The sequence below is a fragment of the Cyprinodon tularosa genome, unplaced genomic scaffold, assembly GCF_016077235.1.
Source record: "Cyprinodon tularosa strain WSP-4 unplaced genomic scaffold, ASM1607723v1 ctg308, whole genome shotgun sequence".
Lineage (NCBI taxonomy): Eukaryota > Metazoa > Chordata > Actinopteri > Cyprinodontiformes > Cyprinodontidae > Cyprinodon > Cyprinodon tularosa.
In genome coordinates, this window is record NW_024039017.1 from 250,264 (window position 1) to 276,123 (window position 25,860).

General features: G+C 41.1%; 3 protein-coding genes across 3 annotated transcripts in view; all 3 read left to right on the forward strand.

Moving 5' to 3' along the window:
- LOC119787996 overlaps nt 1-25,860 on the forward strand; it is a 145,304-nt gene that overhangs the window by 25,037 nt on the left and 94,407 nt on the right. The gene's annotated exons all lie outside the window — the stretch shown is intronic.
- Nucleotides 13,723-22,197, forward strand: hus1 (HUS1 checkpoint clamp component). The gene is made up of 8 exons (XM_038292110.1): nt 13,723-13,823; nt 14,936-15,063; nt 15,953-16,129; nt 16,670-16,777; nt 16,891-16,965; nt 18,518-18,617; nt 20,779-20,913; nt 21,751-22,197. Exons 1-8 carry the CDS (start codon nt 13,772-13,774, stop codon nt 21,831-21,833), a joined length of 858 nt encoding a protein of 285 aa, XP_038148038.1. The 5' UTR covers nt 13,723-13,771; the 3' UTR covers nt 21,834-22,197.
- The window catches only part of LOC119787997 (NACHT, LRR and PYD domains-containing protein 3-like), a 41,095-nt gene continuing 39,949 nt past the window's right edge, over nt 24,715-25,860 (forward strand). The window contains exon 1 of the mRNA XM_038292104.1: nt 24,715-24,725. The gene's annotated coding sequence lies outside the window, so the exon portion shown is untranslated. The remainder of the gene's footprint in view (nt 24,726-25,860) is intronic.

Below are 25,860 nucleotides of genomic sequence, written 5' to 3' on the forward strand. Positions count from 1 at the left end.
TGAAGTATCTGTAAGTAGATGGTTGGACTGAATGCAGCTGCTCCACAGCTGCTCTAAACAGAACTGAAGTCCCTGCTGCTCTTTATCCTGGATTTGCTGAATCACTGACTAACAGCTGATGGAGAGAGAGAGGCTGGAAACACTCACTGATCTCCTCTCTTCATCCTTCTTTTCTCTGCAGGGAGTGGAGGCGATGATCTCAGTGGCGGAGAGAAGCTGATCTGTGTCCTGATGATCCTCAGAGATTGAAGCTGCATCAGTTTGAGTTTAAAGAGAGTCTGATTGGATCCTGATGATGAACTCTGAGTTGAGATATTTTTTCTCCTCTTTATTTGATCCTGTCTGTCATTTAGTGTCTATTTTTTTCTCTTTGGAACAATTCAGATGAAATTCAAACTAAGTTCCATTTAGTGGCTCCATGGAGGTTTGATCTGAATCTGATCAAAGATAACTGTAAAGTTGATCTTTTTCTCTCTGATTCATTTTCAGCCTGTAACCCCGAAATCTGAAATAAAGCTCAATTCTAAAGTTTTCAGGCTGTATGTTTGCTTCATTGTGATACAGTTTTCTTTATGTTTTTGAGTCTATTCCAGATGTTTTCTGCATATGCTTGGGCAGCCCCGCTCATCTGATCTGTTGCTGCAAACAGTTCAGTGAGGAAATGATGGTTTCTTCAATCAGAGGACGAAGCTTTTCTTCAGGATTTTCAATCAGATCTTTTTGATTTCCTTCTTTCTGAAGTTCAAATATCAAACTGAGTAAAGATAAAGTATCCTCTGCTCCAGCATCTAAGTCTGTTCAGGATTATTGTGTTGAAGGCAGATCTGTAATAATCCTCAAAGAGCATCCAGACATAGCTCTGCTGCTGCTCCAGGTGATTCAGTGCAGAGTGGAGAGCTACAGCGAGGACATCCTCTGTGGATCTGTTCACCTGCTATGTGAACTGGTGGGGGTCCAGGTCTCGGGGGAGATAGTCCTTGATGTGGTGAAGAACCAGTCTATCAAAGCACTCCATGATTAGCCGAGTGAGGGCCACCAGGCGGTAGTCATTCAAGCTGCTGATGGGAGATTTTTTCAGCAGCGGGAATATTGTGGAGGTTTCCAGGCAGGACAGGATGCGTGCCTGGACGAGGGAGAGGTTGAAGATCCTGCTCATCCAACTAAGTCTATGTTTGATTATTTCAAACTACTACTCATCCTGTGATACAATCATTTATTCACTTATATTTTATAAGTGAATAAATGATTCACTTATTATAATTCTATTATCAATAAAAATAAAACAAATGCCTTTCTCCATCCAGTCTTTGTAGAAAAATTATTTTTGTTTTATTAGGATGCATCTGTTGTTCCAAAGAGGGACAATATGGTGTAAAGTTATGTTTGAAAATAAGTTTCCAATACTTTATAACCTGTTTATGAAAATCTGATCATTTGATTGGTAGTTTAAATATTTCCCAAGTCACATCTTATCAAGGAATCAACCCCACCAATAATTAAAAAAACATAGTAAAAAAATGCTATCAGAGAATCATCCTTATGTAGCTGCTTGACACTGATGTTCATTGGATCAAAATCCATTATATTCAGAAATGCTTCCTTCAAAGATTTCACTACTTCAGATCTTCTAGTGTAATGGCATCTTTTTCTCCAAATTAAATTAATATTGTTTTGATTTATTCTCTTAATAACTTTATCAGATATATATAATGAGTACGCTGGGTAAATAAGAGCAGAGACACCTTCCATTTTAGTGAGTCAAATATGTCCAAAATTAGATCAATCTCTCTGGAGCCAACTGTTGAAAATTATTGAAGTTTTCTGAATTTGACTTTCTGTGTGTAATACTTCTCTTAATTCATTATTGTTTAAATGAAAATTTAAACTGAAAGTCTTCATTCAGCCTCCTCTCTCATCCAATCGCCCTCTGCTGCTCCACTGCTGCAGACCTATCAGCCATGTGCACGCCTCCACCATGGCCAATCATCATCCAGGACTCTGCTTTAAAAAGAACTGATCCACCAACGGCTTTTCTGCTCCATGAGGCTGCAGACCTCCTGCACCATCAACATCCTTGTTTCCATCTGGCTTCAGCCTCCATTCCTCCACCAGTATCAGGCTCCTGGAGGGGAAGACGTACCCATCCTAATTCATCTGCTCAATCAGAGCATCATCATCCTCTATGCTCACATCTTCCACTGAATAAATATCTGACAGTTTAAACATTGAATCCAGCCCAGATTTAATACCAATAGATGGTTTGTTCTTGAATACCAGCAGTTTTCTCTTTAAACCAGCCTGTTAGGTTAGTCCTGATTGAAGCAAACGTCCCAACTGTCAAGGAGAGCAGAGCCGCGATGTTGATGGGTGACGACAGCACAGCTGGAGAATCAGTACAACCCCCTGATAAACTGGGTTAGGAACCAAACTGGGCATTAGTGAACAGACGGACCTAAACTAACACAGCAACTGGAACCTTGGAGAAGGATGTGTTTAAAAAAGAGCTTGAGCGTTATGCCAGACTGCCTGACAAACATATTTTAAATTAAATGCACGCAGTCTGAAGAAGAGAAGCACCATGGACCCCTTCCTGCAAACGAGGCAGGCGGCTGCCCTCACTGAGTCAGTACTGCAGATGCTCATCTATGATATGAGGCCACTCTCCATGGTTGACGGTGCTGAGTTTCAACAGATGATAGCCTAGTTCAACCCCGACTATATCCTGCCATCCAGGACCCATTTCACCCACTTGATGGAGCAGACATACAGTACAATGTTTCTGAAGGTAGTTGTTTAAAATACACACACACAGAGTTCATATAAGCAATAACACATTTCATTTAATAGCAATTATGTATTTCATATTAGCAATCAATCATCCCCACCCACCAACACACAAACATTTCATACAAGCAATCACAAACGCCATTTAAAAGCAATTATATATTTAATTAATATATTACATATTTACATATTATGTATTAAAATATCTGAATTAATTTTGGTAGTATGATAGAGCAGCTGGAATAAAACTTTTATGTTGAATAGTTTCTGTTGATTTGTAGGTTTTTGCTCTTTAAATTTTTACAAAAATCAACTTTTGTGTTTAAAGGTAAAGGAGATCCTAAAAGAGGTCAGCAGCTCCCTCATACTGACATGTGATGTTTGGACCAGCCAGTCTTTTGCAACAGACAGTTGACCACTGAATGTACTTCACAAAATGCACATCTTTGTTTTATTTAATGTTCTGCTGCTGCTAATGAGCCTGTTCTTGGTTTACAGGGGAAAAAATGTTTATTTGATTTTAATTTATTAATCATTTATTTGCCTGTCCCTAAAAAATGGACAGAGGTTTATTTATTTATGAAGTTATGTCTCTGTTGACTGAGCACTGTGCCTAATTTAAGTTAGGACATTTTTATTTAAGTTTTGTACAAATCAACAGTATGTGCAATAAAATACGTTTTTTTCATTGAAACCATGTTTTTTGTGTTCATTATCATGTGCCACATAATGAAATCAACTTCATGCTGAATTTAAGAAAAAAGTAATAATTATCCGATTAGTCGACTAATCGTTTCAATAGTCGCTGACTAGTCGACTGTCAAAATAGTCGTTAGTTGCAGCCCTAATTTTCATTCATTTCAATGTTTTAACATCCAGTTTAATCAGCAGCTGTTGTAAAATTGTAAAATAAATAAATAGACGAGGTCCTTTTAAGCTGTTTTGTGTTATTTTTTAAACGCCAAGAGAACCTGTCCTTTTCCAACTTCTGTCAGTTAAGCCTGACAGAAATAATAGTCAGAAGTATTTATCATTTTTCACTGCTGATATAAGAGGACGGAAACTGGCTGACTGACACAACAATTAAGATTTCCAGAAAAGATGAGAGAGTAGACTTTCTGGTAAATCCCGTTCTAATGTAAAATATGACAGATTACTGGATTAAAGAAATTTCTACTATACTACATGCTATCAAACATAAAATTTTTTGAGAATTTGGAAACAGCTGCTGTTTATTTCCTAAACATTTGGGAGGAGGAGACGAGAGAATGGATATTTCAGCTGCCTGGAATATTCCGTTCAATGGGAAGGAATTAATTCACCTACAAATCTTTAACTGTGTTTATTCCTCTCAACTGTAAAGTGCCTTGAGATGACATGTGTTGTGAATTTGGCGCTATATAAATAAACTGAATTGAATTGAATTGAATCATCAACAACAAATCCTGTGGATTTGGTGACATTAAATCATTATTTGCCAAAGTTATGAGAGGGAAATCGTATATTTTAGCCACCTGATATAATCAGTTTCCCCTTTGATGATCTTTATGAAATTTCTTTTCTGTTTAAATGTTTATCTAACAATTTACAAATATATTTCAAAAGAAAAGTTCAAACCGAAACAGCTGGACTTTGTTTTCCAAGTTTGAAGATGTTTCGTTTTCCAACCAGAGAGCTTTCTCAATTCAAAACGTCTGAAGTAATGCTATTCCAGACATTTTGAATTGAGAATTGACATATTTTTATTAACTATTTAAGATTTCAAAATATAAAATAATAAATGTTTCAAACATAATATAGAAAAATAATGACAGTTTCAAAATTAACTGGATTTGTTTAATTTTTCCCATGTTATGTGGGAGCAGATTATATCAGGTGGCTAAAATATATGATTTCCCCTTCATAACTTTGGCAAATAATGATCAAATGTCTCCACAGAGCTTGTTGTTGAAGAAAGAAATAAACACAGTTAAAGACTTGCAGGTAAATTAATTTCTTCCCATGTTATGGAGCTGGAATTGTTATGTTTATGATTCATGTTTTTTTTTTCCCTTCGGTCTATTTTTATCCAGTTGCTCCTGGGCGTAATTCTCCCTCCTGTGCTGCGGTGGCGCTAAACCTATTTTGCCCTCCTACCGTGCTTCCTGGTTATACTATGCTGCGTTCACACCGGGGGCAGCAAAAGCAGCAAAATCGCGTCTGCTGCTTCATTTTTGCTGCTTGTACCAGTGAATTCTGACGCGCGTCTGAAGCAGCTTTGCTGCTCTCGCTGCGCGGTCCAAAAGTGTGTCTGACGCACGTTGGGCGGAGCTTCACTATCCTTTCTCTGCCTTGCAGCTATATTTGCTGTGATCAGTGGGAATAAAGTAGTTTTAATATGTTTTAAGTGAGAAAATACACCTGAAAACTTCATCAGTGGAGTCAGTTCATCCAGATTACAATCCTGCCTCCCAATATTATTTCTGTCGGAGCCGCTCAGACCCCCACATACTGGCGGTGCGCCGACAGAAGGAATCCATTCATCAGCAGCCTCTGGCCGGGTTGCCTCCTCGCGGTTTACCGCGGTGGCTGGTAGGTGTTTTTCATCTAAATAATCCGATCTGCAGGCATCAGGATAATAAAAGCGAACATATTCTGCCGGCAGATGTATATATTTTAAGTTAATTATGCTTTAATAAACTGTTTAAGAGAAGTGATCAGTGTCAAGTTGTTCTTTTATTTAGTGATAAGTATCTCACACAGAGCTGCAGCTTTTGTCTCACATACACTTAAATTACAAACAGCTGTTAGGGACCGGAAAACCCCTGCTCTATATTCTGTTGCTTTTCAAAGTAAAAGACGTCACATAGCATTACACCACATCTCCCTTTCTTTGGAACAAAAGGGTAGACAGCCTTTGTACCAGCAGATCTTAAAAGTTTAGCTGGAGGACCTGTTCTGTCCCTGATTCACACATGAACACCAAAAAAAACACTTGACTAAACTACTTGTTTTTTTTTTTCTCTTTAACAAATACTTACTTTAAATATCCGGTTCCTACTAAAGTATCTTAAAGCAGATCAATTACAGCATTCACATCTTAAGAACAAAATACAATCACATTTCTTTTTCATTTTTTCTCTTTTTTTTTTTTTTTTTTCATGTCCGATTTTTTTTTTTCAAAGTCTCATAGGGTTACCAGTCTCTTCGGAGGTCTGACCTCTCTCCCGGCCCTGGTCCGCATGGTCCCTGTAATGGTAGGTGCTGATGTCGCAAGTGGGGCCTCTGGAGTTGGCGGCTCTTCACCCACCTGTGGTTTAGCATCGACCAATCCGTTGTTGGTCTGCAATGGCACCAAATGGTATCGGTTTCTCCTCAGAGTGCCTCGGGGCACCTGAACAATGTAGGAGCGAGGAGTGCTATGTTGTGATATCACTGTTCCCTGGACTCGCGCATCAGTGACCCACACATCCTCTCCAGGTAAGAGTGGGCGCAGGATCCTTGCCCCGTGGCGCTTATTAAAGTATCCAGCATCCTTCCTCCTCTTCTCCTCTTCTTTGGCCCCCAATTCACTATAGTCTGGCAAAACGGGGTTCAGCAGGGTCGGAAGAGCGGGGACAGTAGTACGGAGGCGGCGTCCCATCAACAGCTCAGCTGGGCTATATCCATTCTGCAGGGGGGTTGCTCTATAGGCCAGTAAGGCGAGGTATGGGTCTGACGCTTTCGTTAACAGGCTTTTCACAGTTTGTACAGCCCTTTCGGCCTCCCCATTACTCTGAGGAAACTTGGGGCTGCTTGTGATGTGTACAAAGCCATACTTGGCTGCAAACTCTCTAAAGTAGCTACCTGAGAACTGAGGCCCATTGTCACTTTTAAAGAATTCACAAATGCCATGGCGGGCAAACATGGATTTTAACTGCAGCACCACCTCTGTGGACGTTGTGGCAGAGAGTAGTGCAATTTCTACGTACCTTGAGAAATAGTCCACAACTATCAGGTAAGTCTTGCCCCTCAGTGTGAACAGATCAGCACCCAAGGTTTGCCAGGGCCTCATGGGCATCGCTGTTGGCATCAGTGGCTCTTTTATGTTCTGTCTCTCTTGAATGCAGGTTTTGCATTTCAGCACCATGTTGTTCAACTGGCTGCTGAGTCCTGGCCACCACACTGTCCCCTTGGCCCGGCTTCTGCATTTTGTTACCCCCAAGTGCCCCTCGTGTAGCCTTTGCAGCACATCTTCTTGCAGTGCTGATGGGATGACAAGTCTTGTGCCCCGTAGCAGTAGACCATCGTGTACAGTCAGCACTGCCCTGTCAGTCCAGAATTGTTTCAGCCCTCCTCGTAGTTGACTTTTATCAGGCCAGCCATCTGTGCAGTACTTAATCAGGGTGGAGCAAATGCTGTCTGCCTTCAGATGCTCGCGCAGGCTGGCCAGATAGTCCCCACTGACAGGAAGGTTGCTGATGACAGAGTCAACATATATGTCAGTGTTTTCTAACAGGTTTGTGGCTGTGTGTGTTTGAACGGATCTCAGAGGAGCACGAGATAAGGTATCAGCCGTCCATAGGCTTTTACCAGGGACATGTTTGACTATATAGTCATACCTCAGAAGCCGCATCCTGAATCTTTGGATCCTGGGCGGGAGCTCATCCAACGCTTTGCCTCCCAGCAGAGTCACCAGCGGCTTGTGGTCGGTTTCAAGTTCAAATTGTTTTCCCAGGATGAAACAGCTGAACCTTTCACAAGCCCACGTCGCTGCCAGTGCCTCCTTCTCTATTTGGGCGTAGCGTTGCTCCGTCGGTGTCATGGACCGTGATGCATACGCCACAGGTGACCACCTGTCACCAGTCTGCTGCAGCAAGACCGCACCTAGGCCGAAAGAAGAGGCATCGGCTGATATTTTCACCGCACTGTTTGGGTTATATAATGTGAGCACTGGTGGGGACGACAATTCAGCTTTTAGTTGATCGAAGGCGGCCTGTTGTTCCTTACCCCAGTACCAGTGATTTTTCTTGGACAGCAAGTCCCGTAGAACCTTGTGTTTTTCAGCCAGGTGAGGTATGAAGCGCCCCAGATGATTGACCATACCCAGGAAACTCCTGAGTTCACTGACATTTTTAGGTGGATCGATCCCTTGTACTGCTCTCGTCTTCTCTGGATCTGGTTTCACACCGTTTGCTGAGATCATGTGACCCAGGAATTTAACTGTGTGGCGTGTGAGCGCACATTTGTCCATGTTGAGTGTAATGCCAGCCTCTTGTGCTTTCTGAAGCACTGCATGCAGTCGCCTGTCATGCTCCTCCTGTGTCCGTCCCCATACCAGCACATCATCCATATGACACAGTACCCCATCTAGGCCAGCAATTACCTCCGTCATCATCATCCTCTGGAAATGCTCTGGGGCCGAAGCTATGCCAAAGGGTAGCCGGTTAAAATAGTAGCGCCCAAAAGGCGTGATGAAGGTGGTGTATTTGGCAGACTCTTTTGTTAATGGCACCTGCCAAAAGCCCATATTGGCATCTAATTTACTGAAAACTGTTGCACCTGCTAGCATGCCCAGTGTATGCTCAACTGATGGCAGGATAAATTTTTCTCTGCACACTGATTCATTCATTTTTGTAAAATCGACACAAATGCGAACAGTACCTTCTTTCTTTGGCACCACCACCATCCCAGCGCACCACTCAGTCGGCTCCTCGATCTTGGTGATCACGCCCATTTTCTCCATGCGATCTATCTCCTCCTTCACTTTTCCCATGAGTGGCAGAGGGACCCTGCGAGGTGTTGAAAGAGAAAAGGGCACTGCGCCTGGTTTTAGTTTAAGTGCATATGGACTCCGCACAAGACCCAGCCCGCTGCACAGCTTTGGATACTGTCGCTTCACCGTATCCATGGTGATGCTGTTGACCCTGCTTACAAGTTGAAGCTGTTGAATAGCAGGGCGACCCAGCAGTGCAGTGTGCAGATCTTTAACAACATAAATGTCCTCTTCAGCCGTCATTTTGCCTCTATGCAGTGTCTCTTTAGCTACGCCCAGGACATTGAGTATATTGCCACCAGGTCCAAACAGTGGGCGCGTCGATGTCGCCAGGTGCATCACATCTAGCCCCCCAGCAATGTCACGGTACACCTCGACTGGCAGGGCAGTGACATCAGCACCTGTGTCTATCTTAAAGCACACTTTTTTATCTCTGACTTGAAGTTGCACTGTCCATGGATCTTTTCCAGCATCCACAGCACCAAGGAAAAAACTTTCCCCTTCATCTGCTGTAACAGCATTCAGAGAGGTTGCACTGTTCCTACATACATTACTGTAATGTCCTTTCTTTCCACAGCGATGACACACAGCATCAGTAGCAGGGCATTCTGCTTTTCTATGTACCGGCATTTTCCCACATCTATAGCAGGCCCTTGTGCTTTGCTGCGCGTGTGCCGGTTTGTATCTGCCTGGAAGCTGTTCTTGTAGCAGCTTGGACGGAAACCTCTGCTTTCTGTAGCCAGCAGGTGTAGCATGCACAGCATCGACACTGGAGCATCCACTATTTTCTCCTCTCAGGTCCGACTGCTGTCGTCTGATTTCCTCCGCTAGCCTCGTCTTTTCTATGGCAGTTTGGAGCGTGAGGTCTCTGTCTAGCTGTAACTTTTCAGACAAGGAGACGTTTCTCAATCCAACTACCAGCCTGTCACGAATCAGCTCCTCATGTAACTGTCCATAATTACAATGTTCAGCTAAGTTGTAAAGAGCAGTGATGAAGGAATCCACTGTTTCTCCTGGCAATTGCACGCGCTGATTAAACTTGGCTCTCTCATATATGACATTCTTTTTAGGTACAAAAAATGCATCAAAGCCTGCTTTCACGTCTGCATAGTTGTTTCTAGCATCTGCAGTTAGCGGTAGCCCCTTTAGCACATCTTCTGCTTCATCGCCCATGCAATACACCAGCGTATTTACCTGGTTTTCCTCTGGCGTTGCGTTTAGATTACTTGCAAGCCGAAAGCGGTCGAATCTCCTAATCCACCGTTCCCATTCTTGTGGCTTGGTGAAATCAAATGGCTCCGGAGGTTGTATGGTGAACGTTGCGCTTGGCGTGGGTCGCCCCATTTCTGCCTGATTGTCTTTCGTCTCGTCACCAGAGCTACTTGCAAAACTTTCTTTTAATCCGCTTGATGCACGATTTCTCCTCTTAGCCCTTTTCTTCATCTTTCTCCATTCATGCGCAGCATCCCACTTCTGACACCATGTCAAGTTGTTCTTTTATTTAGTGATAAGTATCTCACACAGAGCTGCAGCTTTTGTCTCACATACACTTAAATTACAAACAGCTGTTAGGGACCGGAAAACCCCTGCTCTATATTCTGTTGCTTTTCAAAGTAAAAGACGTCACATAGCATTACACCACAATCAGAGCAGTCTGTATCATCAGCGCTGTGTCTCTCTCACCAACCAGCTCCCAGATCAGCTTCTCTGATTGGTTGACGCGGCGCGTCGAGCAGCAAAAATTCAATTTTTCCATCTCGAGCAGCAACGCGTTTGTGGCGCGTCACGCGCGTCAGATGCCAAAACGCGCCCGACGCGCTGCTTCGGCTGCTCAGACGCGCTGCGCTTGCTGCTCGAAACGCGCCGCGGGACCTTTTGCTGCGCCTTGACGCGCGTCAACCATTGACTTTGCATGTAAACTCGCTGCTTCTGTCGCGCCAGCTGCCCCCGGTGTGAACGCAGCATTACAGCAGTGTGTTGCAGTAAGCTTGACACAGACATTTTTAAATTATGCTCAGTATTGAAGCGTGGTCTGAGCTACACGCTGTGGGTCTAGATACGGCCGAGGCGGTGAGGAAGGGGGGGCGAGTTTAGTCTGACGACGGAGGGACATGAGGGCCAAAAAGAGCGGAGATCCAGCTGGAATAAGGGTCCCAGCGTTCTAGCGCACCTCGCTCTTCTAGCGGGTCAAACTTCACGAGTCATTTTCCGCAATTTCGATCATAAAAACAAAACAAGCCGGCCTCCTGTCTGCTGCACTGTTTGCGGTCGGCTACAATCTGGGAGAGGTGCAGCGGAGCGTCTCTCAAGGGGGCGGTGACATCAACACTCTGGAGCCTTCTTCTTCTTCTTTTTTTTAATGGCGGTTGGCAAACAACTTATAGGTGCATTACCGCCACCTTCCAGAATGGAGTATGGACCAGACAAACTATTATATTCTCCCTAAAATCGGTCTCCGCCAAGTGACGTCAATTGTTTACCTCGGGCGCGGTGCATCGTGGGAAAACCACCATATTAGGTGGAAAGTCGAGATAACCCACACGCGGCTGTTCTTTCGGCACAATTATTTACCAGAAATGACACGATCGTGTTGTGTGAGAGGCTGCCAGTCCCGGTGTCGTGCCAAGGTAGTTATCCCTGCGAAAATTTGTATCCCCTCGTCGGGAGCCCGCACGGAGTAGGAAGAACAACCCGAGTTAACTCCGCTTCAATTCCAACGTGCAGAACTTGAAATTTGAAAGGTTTTACGTGTATGAAAGTTGAGCTTCACTGTTTTATTCTTTACTTCACATGTTATAGCAGAATGTCGCCAGTGATATTGATTTAAAAATAATAATAAAACACAAATGTTTAATTGAAAGCTGGTCGCTGACAGCCGTGTCTACTCCTTCCTCTGAAAGCAAACAGATCCTTGTTCTTTTCCACACGTTCATTAAAAAAATCTCTCATTGTTTCACAGTGTCCAAATGTTCTCATCCCATTGAAAACTGTTGTAAACCATATACTTGTACTAAAAATGAAATAGAAAATGGAGTGCACGTGTAATCATTAAAGACTATATGCAGAAGGAAAATAATTTTTTCCTGGTTGAAATTTAGTATTTAAATCTATATTTGTGTTTATAGTAACATACAATTTATCTATGTTGTACTATCCTTAATAAACAGTTTGTCTTCTAACATCAGCCGTTTTATTTCATCCCATACTGCCAGAACTGGCAGTATGGGATGAAATCTGTTATCTGTTCCCCCTGTCTAAATCAGACAAAAAAGGCCCCAGCTTTTTCAATTTTGGCTTATAAGCATATTTTATGATGACAACTAACCCCTGAAACTTTGGAGTTGATTGACCTTTATTTCTTAATGTTATAAGGGGGGAACAGATTATAGCAGGTGGCCTGCTATAATCTGTTCCCCCTGTCTAAATCAGACAAAAAAAAGCCCCAGCTTTTTCATTTTTGGATATAAACATCTTCTATGATGACAACTAACCCCTGAAACTTTGAATGTGATTGACCTTTATTTCTTAAAGTTATAAGGGGGGAACAGATTATAGTAGGCCACCTGCTATAATCTGTTCCCCCTGTCTAAATCAGACAAAAAAAAAGGTCCCAGCTTTTTCATTTTTGGCTTATAAGCATCTTTTATGATGACAACTAACCCCTGAAACTTTGGAGTTGATTGACCTTTATTTCTTAAAGTTATAAGGGGGGAACAAATTATAGCAGGCCACCTGCTATAATCTGTTCCCCCTGTCTAAACCAGACAAGAAAGGAGCCATTTGTGAACTGTTCGTGTGCTTCCAGTGACTTATATGCTTTGAATTCCTCGCAAGTGTAGGCACTGACGCCAAACACTAGGTAGTTTGTTATGTCCACTGATGAGGTCAGAGGCAGTGAAGTGACGTCGGAGCTCCAGTCTTTGCTGCGGAGATCATGAGGATCTATGCCATTAATATCCGACAGTTTCGACAAGTAACGGTCCCTGGCCTCGTTATTAAGTTTTTGCCGGTACGGTAATTTCGCATTCTGCTTACTTTTTTCCATATAGTCAGAGAAACAAACTCAATCCTTTAGTCCTTCGTTTAGCTATGCTGCGGTTGTTTACACTACGCCTTCTCCACCTAAGATGGCGTCTTAGCAACAAATGTCACGTGACTGGCGGAGACCGATACCCGTTCTTCTTAGAAAATTAAAAATACTCCCAAAAACTACATCCCCAGATGACCTTTGAAACAATTCCCTTATATCTAGTTTATTTTTATTCCTGTCTAACTCTCTACGCAACATCTCTCTTTCCTGAGTATATTTATTACATTCTAAAAGTATATATTGGACAGTTTCTCTGGAGCCGAGGTATTGCATTGAACTCATTACATATATTGTGCATTGTGATATTGTGCAGTATTTGTGCAGTATTTTTTGATGCAACTTTTCTACTTCTGTTATTTGCTGTCATTTCTAAAGAAATTGCATAATGATATTACAGCTTTCATTGATTTATTTTAAACTTGAAACTTTGTTTAGCCTGTAAGGTGTAAAAAAATAATACGGTAATAATAAAAAAAAAAATTTAACTGATTAATCGAATCGAATCGAATCGCGGTGTATTCTTGAGTATCGAAAATAATCGAATCTTTGGGTCAGGAAATCGATACTGAATCAAATCGCTATGATGGATGTGATTTACACCCCTAGTAATGATGGTTTGATAATAATAAATAATCCATCCATGTTTTCCTGCTTATTCTGTCAGGGTCCCGGTGGGGCCGGTGCCTATCTCCAGCAGTCTATGGGCCAAAGGCAGGTTCACCCTGGACAGGTCACTAGTCTGTCACAGGGATAATAAAAAGATTGCCTAAAATATAAACTCAACATACAGCAAAAGTAGTGTTATTTGGGTTAAAAAGGAAAATCAATGAGAAAATTATTAAACATAGAAATATTACTTAAGATAAAAATAAAAACAGAATTCAGTAGGCCCTAATATTATTTGTTTGTTTTGTTTTGCAGGATGTAAATTTAAACATATTTTACTTTTTATATTTTAATGTTTTCTAAATTATTACTAAATAATATCGTTTAAAGATAGTAAAACAGTTTTCGTCGTGATTATCTTCCAATTACTGAGTCGGTTCATTCATTTTCTGGAGGAACCTTTGACAGGTGGAGAAAAGCTGCCGTTTCTTCCGGACCATATTAAAGACGGACCAGACGAAACTTGAGTGGTTGATGTTTTCTATTCCAGTGAAAAGATGAAGTTTCGGGGGAAAATAACAGACATCGCCTGTTTGAACCATTTCACCAGTGAGTCCATTTAAACTGTTAGCATCTTCGCTCCTTTAAATGCTAATTTGTTAACTTTTCATCAGCTAGTTAAAAGAGGAGAAGATATTAGCTTTATGAAAAAACAAAGAAACAAATGATAAAACCGTTTAGTTTTTTAACATCAGATATATGTTTGAATGAAAATGTTGTGAACTAATGTCTAAACTTGAGTTTGAGCTGCAGGAAAATAGAGGACAAGTAGTTAACTGTAGATGAATTCCTTCTTTGAAACGCATTCAGAGATCAATTTAGATCCATGGATTATTTCCTGTTTGTGTTTTTTTCTTTCATATTAAATGTTTACGTCTGCTGCTCATATTTTCTACCTAGTGTCCCTTTTTGTTCTTTTCTGAATGGATGGACCTGTTCAGCATTTTACTCTCTCTGGGAAAATTGCTGCAAAAAGAAAGTTAATTCATGAATTAAATGATAATATTTGTTTGTTTTTTGAACTTGTTGACATGTTGTTGTTTTTTAACCCACCCTTTAGTCTGTAAACTGCTTTGTTGTTCATTAAACCTCAACATAGAAGCATTATTTTATTCTGACAGCAGATTTATTGGATTCTTATCATCAAAATAATAAAAGATTAGATTTATAAAGTCTAGTCATTCTTCTTTAAACTGATACAGAAATAAAATCTATGGCAGTTTTCCTGTTTCTCATTAGTTTAATAAGAGTTTAGGAGGAAATGAGGAGAAATCCAGTGAAGGGAAGCTGATTGGTCCTTAAAATAGAAGCAGAAGATAAACAAAGAGAAGCTGCATTTTACAGGTAAAGTCCCAGAAAAGGAGCAGATCAAATCCATAGGGCAGTTGCTTGTTCAGGAGGAGGGATTGCTGCTAGTCAGCAGTCAGCTGGACTTCCTTAGATACATCCTGTTTCGCTAAATGTGCCTCATGATCACCTGAAGCAGCCTGGATTGGGTTTGATTTAGAAGGAAATTGGATTTAATGTACTTGAGTCTGACTGAGCTGCAATAAACTGGATCCATTTGTCTGATTAAAAGGGCCTTAATATAACAGTTGTTGATCAGCATCATGTAGATCAACAGAATGTCATGAGCAGCTGACTTTCTTCTGTGTGTTCAGGAGTGGTGACCACCATCGCTAAGCTGACCAAGACCTGCGTCCTGCAGCTGACTCCAGACAATCTGTTCTTCATCCTGTCAGGAAAAGTGACCAACGGAGGAGTCGGCATGCGGTGCCAACTGCTGCAGGTCACACGTCTGATGTTTGCTCCATCTGAACTCAGAGTTCTGCTGGTTTTGCTCTTTAATCTTTGGTTCTGTTAGATTTGGCTGAAAGAATTTAAGGGAGTTTTGTTTTTTTTCTCCACTGGATGCCGCGTGAAAGTCTGATGTTTCTAAAGTGTGACGGAAATAAAGCGATATTCTCACACCAACAAGGTGAATCACTGAGATAAAAGAATCCTTTAGATCTAACTTCTGCAGATGATCAGTGTCTGAAAGTAATTTCTATCAGAACCTGAAGAAAAGTGTTGAGGCTGAGATCTTTTATTCCAGAGAGTTCAGTTCAAAGTTCAGCCTAACAGTGAAAAAAGAAGGTTTTAAATGATAAAATCATCTAGAAATAAGGAAAAAGGTCTTGAATTAAGTGTATTTGGCCTTAATACGGGCAAATAAACAAGATAATTTGCCAATGGAATGAGTTATTTACTCTGAAAATAAGATAGATAGTATGCACTTGAAATAAGACAATGCAACTGGTTTGTTTTTCTTATTTTAAATGTGAATTGTCTTGTACCATTGGCAAAGTGTCTCACTTTCCTCATCAAGTTAAGAACAAGTGCACTTATTTTAAGATAAAATGACTTATTTAGCAGCCAAAGTCCAAAGGAAAACTCTATCAAACCTTCAGAAAGCCTTAAAAGTGTCGACCATGACGGCTTTAGGGCTTTGAAGAGACTGTGTCTGATTGGAAGGAAGATCAGAGGACTGGGTAAGGAGTTTCTGTCACCAGTAGCGAATGTTCTGGCAGCATGTTGGACATCTGTAATGATCCTTTAACTCAGAGAAAAAAACCCAGAGAGAACTGCTGTTCAGCTTGGAGTAATAAATATGTGAATTCTGGTCTTCCTCCCTGCAGGCCAACTTCTTCCATGAATACCAGATGGAGGGCGTCTCCTCAGAATTGAACCAGATCTGCTTGGAGGTGGGTCCAGATAACTTGTCCCGGGCCCTGAAGACGGTCCAGTGTGCCAAATCGGTGAAAATCAAGCTGAGCAAGAAGCACTGCGCCTGTCTGAGCATCTCTGCTGAGCTGGTGAGAAGAAGCCAGGATCAGCACTGATTCTGCTCCATCTTTGACTTTTTCTCTTCTAACATCTGCATCTAAAACACTTCATCCATCGGAACCAGAAGCACACATCAACATGGTAGCTTTCAGTTTCTGCTTCTCAGGGAATGGATCGTCTCACAGATTCAGCAGCTGCAGCATCTCTGCTCTGATTGGCTGAGGTCATGTTAGGATCCCAGAGTTTGGCTTTGGACCAGTGCTGTTTCTGGCAGCCTTTCAGCTTTTAGCTTTTGGAGGAAAATGCTGATTAGTTTTAGTCTTAATTTAGTCATTTCTTATGTAAAAATCTGGGTCAAATTTTTGTTGTTTAGGATTTAGTTTGTTCCACAAATCATCAACATTTTCCATCATGAAAACTCACGTTTCCTCATGTTTTAGATCAACTGATGTTTGATACGTTTTTAGTTCAACATCTTTCTCTGTCATTGGGTGAAAAAATTTGAGTCAGACTGAATATAGTTCACTGGTTTCTCTACTGAACCCTGACCTCCATGTGTCCCCGTTCAGCCCACCCTGTCCAGCGTCAGCAGAGTCGTCACCCACGACGTTCCCGTTGAGGTGATTCCTCGAAGACTCTGGCAGGAATTCCAAGAAGACAACATGGCAGACTTTGATGTGAGAAGCTCCTTTCAGTCTCAGTCTTCCTCCTTCTTCAGCAGTGAAACAATCCTTCTGTCTTCCAACTTTCCTTCATTCATTCCAGGACGTCCTGTTGATTTTCTCTCCAGGTGAGCATCTACCTTCCTCCTCTGAAGACCATGAAGAACGTTGTGGACAGGATGAAGAACCTCTCTAATTTCCTGGTAGGATTCCCAGGTCCTGGCTGTAAACATGGCTGGGCTGCGGTTCAGGTCCGCGTCTGTTCCTCTATAGCAGTGATTCCCAACCAGGGGTACTGGTACCTCTAATGGTCCGCCAATGCATTGCAGGGGGGGAAACGTGAAAACATACTGTGTCTGTGCTTTAGCCTACAAATCTGACAGTTAATGAACCAATTGAATAACTCCACAGAGCTCCAGTTTCTACACCAGCAAAATTACCTCAAATGGTTAAATTAACAGGCAACATCACGTTTATATTAAGCCTTTAGCTCTTAGTGAAAAGAATCCGGTCATTTGAAAAAACTATAGTTGTTGTTTTTTTTCCCTTTAAAATAACATTCAATATCTTTCTGCATATAACCTTTTCAAATAAGATTTACAACAAACACTACAAAATCAACAGCGTTATCCACTGAATAAAGAATGACTACATTGACATTTCACACTGAATTACTTTCTATTTACTTTTTATTCTCTAACGAAAGACACAGTGGCAATGGCTAACCCAGTCAGTGTCTTACAGTCAGTCCGAGATAATGTTACGCTACATACTATACTATAGGATACATCTGCGTATATATGGGTTGTTTCTTGGTAAGGACGTCCACCGACCGTGAAATTACCTGTGAACCGACTTCCCACAACTGGCTAACTGCTACACATGTAGGCATTTTTACTGCGTGTCTCTGTGGGAGTGGGGAGGACCAGCATGGAGGACAGTGGCTTCACTTTTTTCTGGCAATCAGCGATCCAGTGAATAAATAGAGATCAGTTGGGACACAAGTCAAAAAACGGTTGGGAACCACTGCTCTATAGAAGCTTCACCTTGCTGGTAACTCCAACCACCACCAGATGGTGCTGTTGCATCAGATATCCTCATAGAACAGCTTCATGTTCAAAGACAAACCATCAGTAATGATTCAAACTTACATTTCTTTCTTAACTTGTTGATTCTCATGAAATCAGTCAATATGACAGAAAGCTACAGACTGATGAGGATGATGATGTCAAACCTCTGTCTCGTTCTGCGTCCGTCCAGCAATCCGGCTAAAGTATTGAATGAATCTTTTCCTCTCCTGGATGACGTCTCCATCAGATCAATAGCATCAGATGTTCTCCTCTCCAGAGACGCTGTGGTGCTCTCAAATAATAAGGTTCAGTTTAGACCCCAAACTGATTCCTTTATCAACCAATCCCTTAGAGTTCATGTAATACCACATGTTGCCTTAACTGGGTTTTTCCTGCAAATGGAGGCTGAATTTAAGCCTGAAGTCATCCTTTACTGACTTATTGGAATATTAGCAGCTGGAGTTAAAACGCTCTGAAAAGGTCTTTTATTTTGAAAGATCTGGACACTTTTAACTGGTTCTGAGTTTATTTTATAAGCAAAGCTCTGATTCTCCCACTATTTGTTGGTCCATTTCTATCCTTCAGGACTGTCTGAACTCCTCATCCATAGTATTGAATGTTCTGCTCTATTATGGTTCAACATGTGGAGAAACAGCTGTTTCCATGGAGTTTGTGTGTTTTTCAGGTGATGGAGGCCAACCTGAAGGGTGAGATGAACCTGAAGATCCAGACTGACCTGGTTTCTGTCAGCACTCACTTTAAAGACCTGGGGAACCCTCCATGGGGTAAAAACATCCAACACTTCAGCTGATAGCAGACAGAAGATGGAGATGTTCCTGCAGGAGGAATCTGGAACATTTGATTGATCTGCTGTAAACCAACATCTTATCAACCTTCAGCTCAGCTTTAAAGCTTCTGATGATTTTCTGACTTCTTTAGCTTACCGTATTTTCACGACTATAAGGCGCACTTAAACGTCTTTTTTTTCCCTCAAAATGTGCGGTGCGCCCTATGGTGCGGTGCGCCCTATGTGTGTTGCAACTGCGACTTTTGAGACCACCTCATTGAGGAGATGATGAAAGAGTGGCTGAATGTAAGGAGACCAGGTGTTTTTTTTCCACCCATCACCATCGCTGTTAATATGTGACTCCATGCGTGCCCATCTCACAGCTGATGTGAAAAACATGGGAAAACAAATTAACGCTGTGCTCGCTGTTCAACCGCTCGACATCGGTGTGAACCGGACCCAGCAGGTGCAGCAGAAGCAGCGAGTTTACATGCAAAGTCAATGGTTGACGCGCGTATAGGTGCAGCAAAAGGTCCTGCAGCGCGTTTTGAGCCGCAGGTGCAGCACGTCGGGATCGTTTAAGCATCTGACGCACCGCCAACGCGCTGCTGCTGCTCGAGATGGATAATTTTAAGTTTTGCTGCTGGACGGGCCGCATCAACCAATCAGAGAAGCTGATCTGGGAGCTGACAGCGAGACAGGCACAGCGCTCTGATGAAGGAGGAGATGATGAAAGCGTGGCTGAGGGAGGTGTAGCCTATGTGAGGAGACCAGGTGTTTTTTTCCATGCATCACCATCGCTGCGTGCCCATCTCACAGCCGATGTGAAAAAAAAGGTGAATCAATGAACGCTGTGCTCGCCGTTATCCCGGGGGGTCTGACAAAGGAGCTTCAACCGCTCGACATCGGTGTGAAGCGGCCGTTCAAAGTAAGGCTGCAAGCGGCGTGGGAGCGATGGATGACCGACAGAGACCACAGTTTCAGGATAAGTGGAAGGCAGCGCCGGACAAGTTACGCCACAGTTTGCGGATGGATTGTAGATGCTTGGACTAACGTGTCTGCTGGCTCTATTGTTCAAGCTTTTGCAAAAGTCGGCATTAATTCTGAGGAGCTGCGCTGCACGGAAAGTGACTGACAGCGAAGAAGGGGAAACTGGCATGTCTGATTTAGCGCAGCTGTTTTATTCAGAAACAGAGGATGATGACTTTGATGGGTTTGATTAATACTTTGTAATTAATACATGAATAAAGCACAATCATACTCAGTTTTGCTCCCGCTCTATTTTTCTACCTGAACACTTAATTCAACAGCAGCCTGTGGGCGCGTCTCCTCCTCTTCACCGCGGTGGCTGGCAGGTGTTTTTTCATCTAAATAATCTAAATCTTGCAGCTATATTTGCTGTGATCAGTGGGAATAAAGTAGTTTTAATATGTTTTTAAGTGAGAAAGTCCACCTGAAAACTTCATAATTGCAGTCAGTTCATCCAGATTATCTATTTCTGTCGGAGACGCTCAGACCCCCACATACCAGCGGTGCACCGACAGCAGAAATCCTTTCGTTCACCGCGGCGGCTGGCAGGTGGTTTTCATCTAAATAATTTAAACTGCAGGCACCAGGATACCGGTAATAAAAGCGAACATATTCTGTCGGCAGGTTTCAGGATTTTAAGTTAATTTAGGAGTGACCACAGCGCTGTGTCATCTGCAATGTGTCTGTCTCACGGCCAGCTGCCAGGTTTGATTAATACTTTGTAATAAATACATGAATAAAGCACAGTCATACTCAGTTTTGCCCCCGCTGTATTTTTAAATACGTAGTAGAGGTATTTAAAGGTAGTAGAGGACATGTACCGGTATATAAAAAACGCGCCCTATAGTCTGGTGCACCTTATGTGTGTGTTAAATACAGAAATGGGACACATAACTGAGAGTGCGCCTTTTAGTACGGTGCGCCTTATGGTCGTGAAAATACGGTATTAGACCTGGTCCTAGTCCTGGTTATGAAGAGTTTAGAGTTCAGGCTGCGTTGGAAACATGGATGGATCCGTGCTGCTCTCAGAACTTTTTCTGCTCACTGTTAGATGTGATCTGATTGGACAGGAGAAGATCTTGTCCTGCTGATCAAGGAGAGACAGACTGAGTGTCCATCTGTCCTTTCAGGCGAGGACTCCTCCCAGGACGGAGGTCCGTCTCAGAGGAGAGACCCAGAGTCGATGGCCGAGGTCACGGTGGACATCAGGAAGCTGCAGCAGTTCCTGGCAGGGCAGCAGGTCAACCCCAGCAAGGCCATGTGCAGTGAGTCCTGCAGCCGTTAGCATGCTGCCACTTATCTTGATGTTAGCTTTAAAAACGCTGCACTGGTTCAACAACAGCTCTGATTCTCCATCACTGATTGGATCCACATTTAAAGGAAAATATTAGTGGGTCAGAAAGTCCAGAAATCAGAACCGTCACTAATTGAAAGATGCTTGATTTCAGGAAATGTTTTGATTCTTAAAGGAAAGCTGCTTCCTCTTCATCTGAGTTTATTTATTTTTTTTCTAATCCTAAACATTTAGTGATACTTTTTCAACCTTAGATGACAAAATGTCACTTTTTTGGTCTTTTTTTTTTGTGAATAAGATGAAAAGTAAAAGGTGATTGTATCTGTGTCCATATTTCTCTCCTAAAATGAAACCTGGAGGATGATCCAGAGGACTAGTTTTTATCCAGATCCTCTGCATTAAGCCCAGAAACTCAGAGCAGTGTTTGCATTGTCTGTTTATTGCTGGGTTCTGGTGTGGGTTCTATCCGAGCAGCCATAGATGTTGATATCTGTCTAAATGGGATTAAATGCAGCTGTTGTGTTGTGATCCAATGAACGACCCTCAACCTCATTGCTTTAAACATCCCAGAACATCAGGAGAAGCTTTTAGGTCCATTTGGTCCATCATAGCTGTGTTGCAGAGGAGGACGGAGGTAGAGTTCAGTCTCTCTTTCTGTGTAAAATGACTCCAAATGCATTTAGGAGGGCTGTGGTGGTTCTGTTGGATCTAGATGGTTGATAAAAGCATCAGACCATTTTAGCAGCTTCTACCAGCTGCTCAGAACATTGCTGTGGTCCTCATTGCTGTGGTCCTCTTGTCTCCTCAGATATGGTCCATCAGAGCGTGGTCCACCTCATCCTGCTGCATGAAGACGTGTCTCTGCAGTATTTCCTCCCTGCTGTGGCCTAGATCCTCTGCAGATGATGTGGGTTCTGGTCCTGCTCAGTGAGAGCTGCTTTCTCCACTTAACACGAGGAGGAGGTTCAGATCCTCCATCAAGACTCTGAGATGACGTCACCTGTGGAGCTCTGCTGCTCTTCAATGTTTCCACGTTTGCTGTGAAGAGATGAACTAAGGCTCCATTAGTTCTGTGTTCCTGCAGTCATTGTCCAACATGTGGAGATTCAAACATCAGTTCTTTCTGTTCGGATCTGTACAGATCTATCTCCCCACCTCTGTCTGCATGGAGGGATGGTTTGATTTAGCTCTGTGGTGCATGTTGACATAGTACTGAAATAAAAAGGCTAAAGTGATGCCTTTGAATCACAAGGAAGATTTTGCTCTGAAATCTGTCAGTGGTAACAGAAACATTTGGCCAAGGCCTGTTTCTGAAGGTGGGAGAAGTGAGAATAACAACAGATGCAAAGAATAGAAAGTCTGAGCTCAGAAGAATTAACCTGAAGGCTGAACCTACATAGTAAAAACAACTGATTTCTAGAAGGACAGCAGAGAGATAAAAGTAGAAACAAAATGACTGAATTATTCCAATAAACAGACTTTAATCCCATTAAAAAAAGCATAGCTGGAACAGTCAGTACCCAGTCAAGGCTAATCCATCCACAGTCAATTGTGAAATCTTAACAGAATATCTTAAATAACTAGAATTGGAAGTTATAGTTAATTAATAGGTCATTCAAATCAAGGGTAAAACTAGTTATTTATTATCAGTTGAATGATTATAACTGAAATTATTATAATTTGCTTACCAGGGTTTTTAGCCTCTTACCTTAAAGGTTGGACTCCTGAATCCGACTGTTAAAAATCCAGTTGTCTTTCACCAATTTAGTAATGTAGGCTATGCCTATCAGTAATGTTATTAACCATCAACCAAATAATGTGTCTCTGTTCATTCAGATGCTACTGAAAGAAGAATGAATCCAGCCTGAGTGATAAATCGTTCACTGTGTAAAATGAACACAAAAGACCAAAGTTTAAAATACAATGGTGCCTTTATTAGCTACAATCACACAGTATTATATCTAATAACTAAGCAAACACTAAACAATACTGAAAATAAGCAAAATTAAAGGAGAAGAGGGTTTTAAGAGTCTGTTCAAAGTCTGAGGGATGTTCGAAGTTTAAAGCTTAATGCATTTGAAAGTGTCCTTTATAATAGCTGCAGATAAAATGTGAATAAACCCTGATGCAGAGATGTAAAAATGTGAAGGATGTGGAGAAAAAGAAAATGTAGAGCACATACTGATGAACTGTTAAACTTATGAACCTGAAAGGAAGAAATTGAGAAGAATGGTTGGAAGGACAGACAAAGAATGGAGTCTTAAAGGAATATTAGAAAATTAAGGAAATATAAATTATATTTACAATTAAGGAAAGCATTATTTATTTATCTACAGAATACAAAATTAAAAATAGAATTTGATGTAAAGTAGGTGACGGTATGCACCTTAAAGTTGCTTGTGATCTGCCATAATAGAAAAGATAAATAAGAAGATAAAAGATATACTGGAGCATTTAAACCCCACCAACAGCAGCATTACAAGTAGAAATGGGAGAAATACCATTGGATTTAAGAAGAACAAAAGTAGGAATAAATTATTGGTTAAATCTACTAGGTAATAACTCTGATGATCCAACTTGGGAAATTTTAAATCCATGTTGGGAAAAAGAAAGAAATGAGGAGTTTTGGATGAACAATTGAAAACGAAATAAAAGAATTTAAAATGACCAATTTAGAAATCACTCAGACACCAATTCAGTTCTACCAGAAGTCACTAATGAAAAAGAAACAAGATAAATCGTACACGGTAGATATTAATTATTACAGTTACATTTAGACAGTTATCAATATATTCAAATTCATACAGATGCATCAAAATAACAAGGAAAATAGGAATAGCTTTTGTAATATCAGAATTCAATATAAAAGTAGGAAAAGGAATTTCAGATGGATTATCAGTTTACACGGGAAATGTTGGCTATATTATTAGCTTTACGATGGGTAGAAGATATAAAACCATTGAAAACAGTAATTTGTTCAGATTCAAGCTCTGCATTGTTAAGTTTAATTTGACATTCTCTTAGAAATATTTCATGCATTATTCAGAATAAAAAATATAGGTTTGATTGTTGTATTAGTGAAGGTTCCAACACATATTGGAGTAGAAGGAAACGAGAGGGCAGATAAAATGGCAAAGAGGGCGATTCAAAATCCTGTTAGATTTACAGTTAAAACAAGTAAATCAGAGGGAAAGAGTATTATAAAAAAAACTGATGTAAAAATGACCAAAAAAAAGGTGGGATGAAGAAAAAACAGGAAGATGGTTTTATAAAATTAAGTAGATAGTAGGCAAAAGAAAAGATGGAAGGTTAAGATTTGGGCAAACAGGACTTATTTATACACTTTTCAAAATTCAAAAGCATGCTACTGACAAATGTGATTATTGTGGACAATATAAAACAATAGAACATGTTATACTGGAATGTCATAAATACTAAAGCGAGAGAAGATATATGAGGAGAGAGTTTGAATGTATTAAGCAAAAGATTCATTTATTAGATATGTTGAGGAGGAATTTGGGTAAGTAAACTTATACAAATAATTATTCCATTTTTAAAGAAAACTAAATTATTTCATAGAATGTGATTATAGTGTGAATGTATGTATGATATAGATGGGTAGAATACGAAGTTGAGTGTAAGTATATATATATAATCCATCACGAACCACACTCCATACCAGTAAGTGGCGCTAATAAATCCAAGAAGAGGAAGTTGGCGGCGAATTTGAACAAGAACACCTGAAAGCAATTGATGGACGGAGTCGCGCGCTGTGTTCACAAGGTAAGAGGTATGTCGAAATATTAAAGATAAAAAAGATCAAATGTCAGCTCAGTTAATCACATATTGAAACTAGTGGGTGTTTCGTGTGTCTTGCTCTGTTGGCTGTTGTAAAATCCTTAAGCAGCCTAGCATGAAGTGAACTGACGGCTGAGAACTAACCAATAAATTATTTTATAAATAGAAGAGGAGACGTGCTAACTGCGGCGGTATTTTTATTCCTTAGCTCCGGTGTAATCAACAACCGGACACCTGGGGCTACCTTAAATGCCCTGAACCCTGGTGCATGCTGGGTATTGGAGTTTCAGAACAATCTCTTGTCGGGGCCCTACTCTTTATTATGGATATCTATGCCCTACTCTAGCTGGATGCAAGCAAGATGAATTATCGCGAGATTTGTCTTTTTTTTTTTTTTTTTTTTTTTTTTTTTTTTTTTGATTTGTAAATTCACAAACTTTGCTAACGACTTCCTGGATAGCCCCCCAAAAGACCCGTGATGCTGATCGGGTTCGGACCATTTCCACTGACTAGAAGGTCCAAATAATCGGTACTAAATGATACTTTACTTCCTGACTGAAGGATTTATCTGATCTGGCTGCGTTTATACTGTCACCAGAACCATGTAGCATAGTTAGCAGTGTTTCAGGGTCGGAGGTTGTTGGGTTGGACACTTGGGAATAAACAAGTTATAAACACATGCAAGATTTTTCTGCAAAATCTTGTTTCATAACCTAAATGCTGTGATTTTATCTCATTTCAGATTCCACAGCATTGCATGTGTATCATAAAGTTTGTGGTCTGACTCTGCCTCATCTTTAAGTTCTGTTAGATGAGTACATCAGAGCAGAGAAAGGTCTGACAAGCTTTGCTTTAGAGTTTAAAAATCAGTTATTATTCCATTTAAATATGCTTACAATTGACAGACTTTTCTCTCAAACTGAAGGGTGGATTTTCTTCTATTTTACAAGTTTAACTGAAAGCAACTTGTATAATGAGAAACACAGTGTGTAATGTTTCAGATCAAATAAAGACAATAAGAAAAAACATAAGATATTTCATGTAGCTAAGCTTCTGAAAAAAATCTGTGATTGGATAGAGTCTGCGCTGCTCGTTGCTACATCTGTAATAACCAAACTTT

Coding starts and splice junctions, on each gene's coding strand:
- hus1 (XM_038292110.1), top strand. CDS start 13,772: ATGAAGTTTCGGGGGAAAATAACAGACATCGCCTGTTTGAACCATTTC. Junction 16,778..16,890: donor ACAACATGGCAGACTTTGAT/GTGAGAAGCTCC, acceptor TTTTCTCTCCAG/GTGAGCATCTACCTTCCTCC. Junction 18,618..20,778: donor CCTGGGGAACCCTCCATGGG/GTAAAAACATCC, acceptor CTGTCCTTTCAG/GCGAGGACTCCTCCCAGGAC.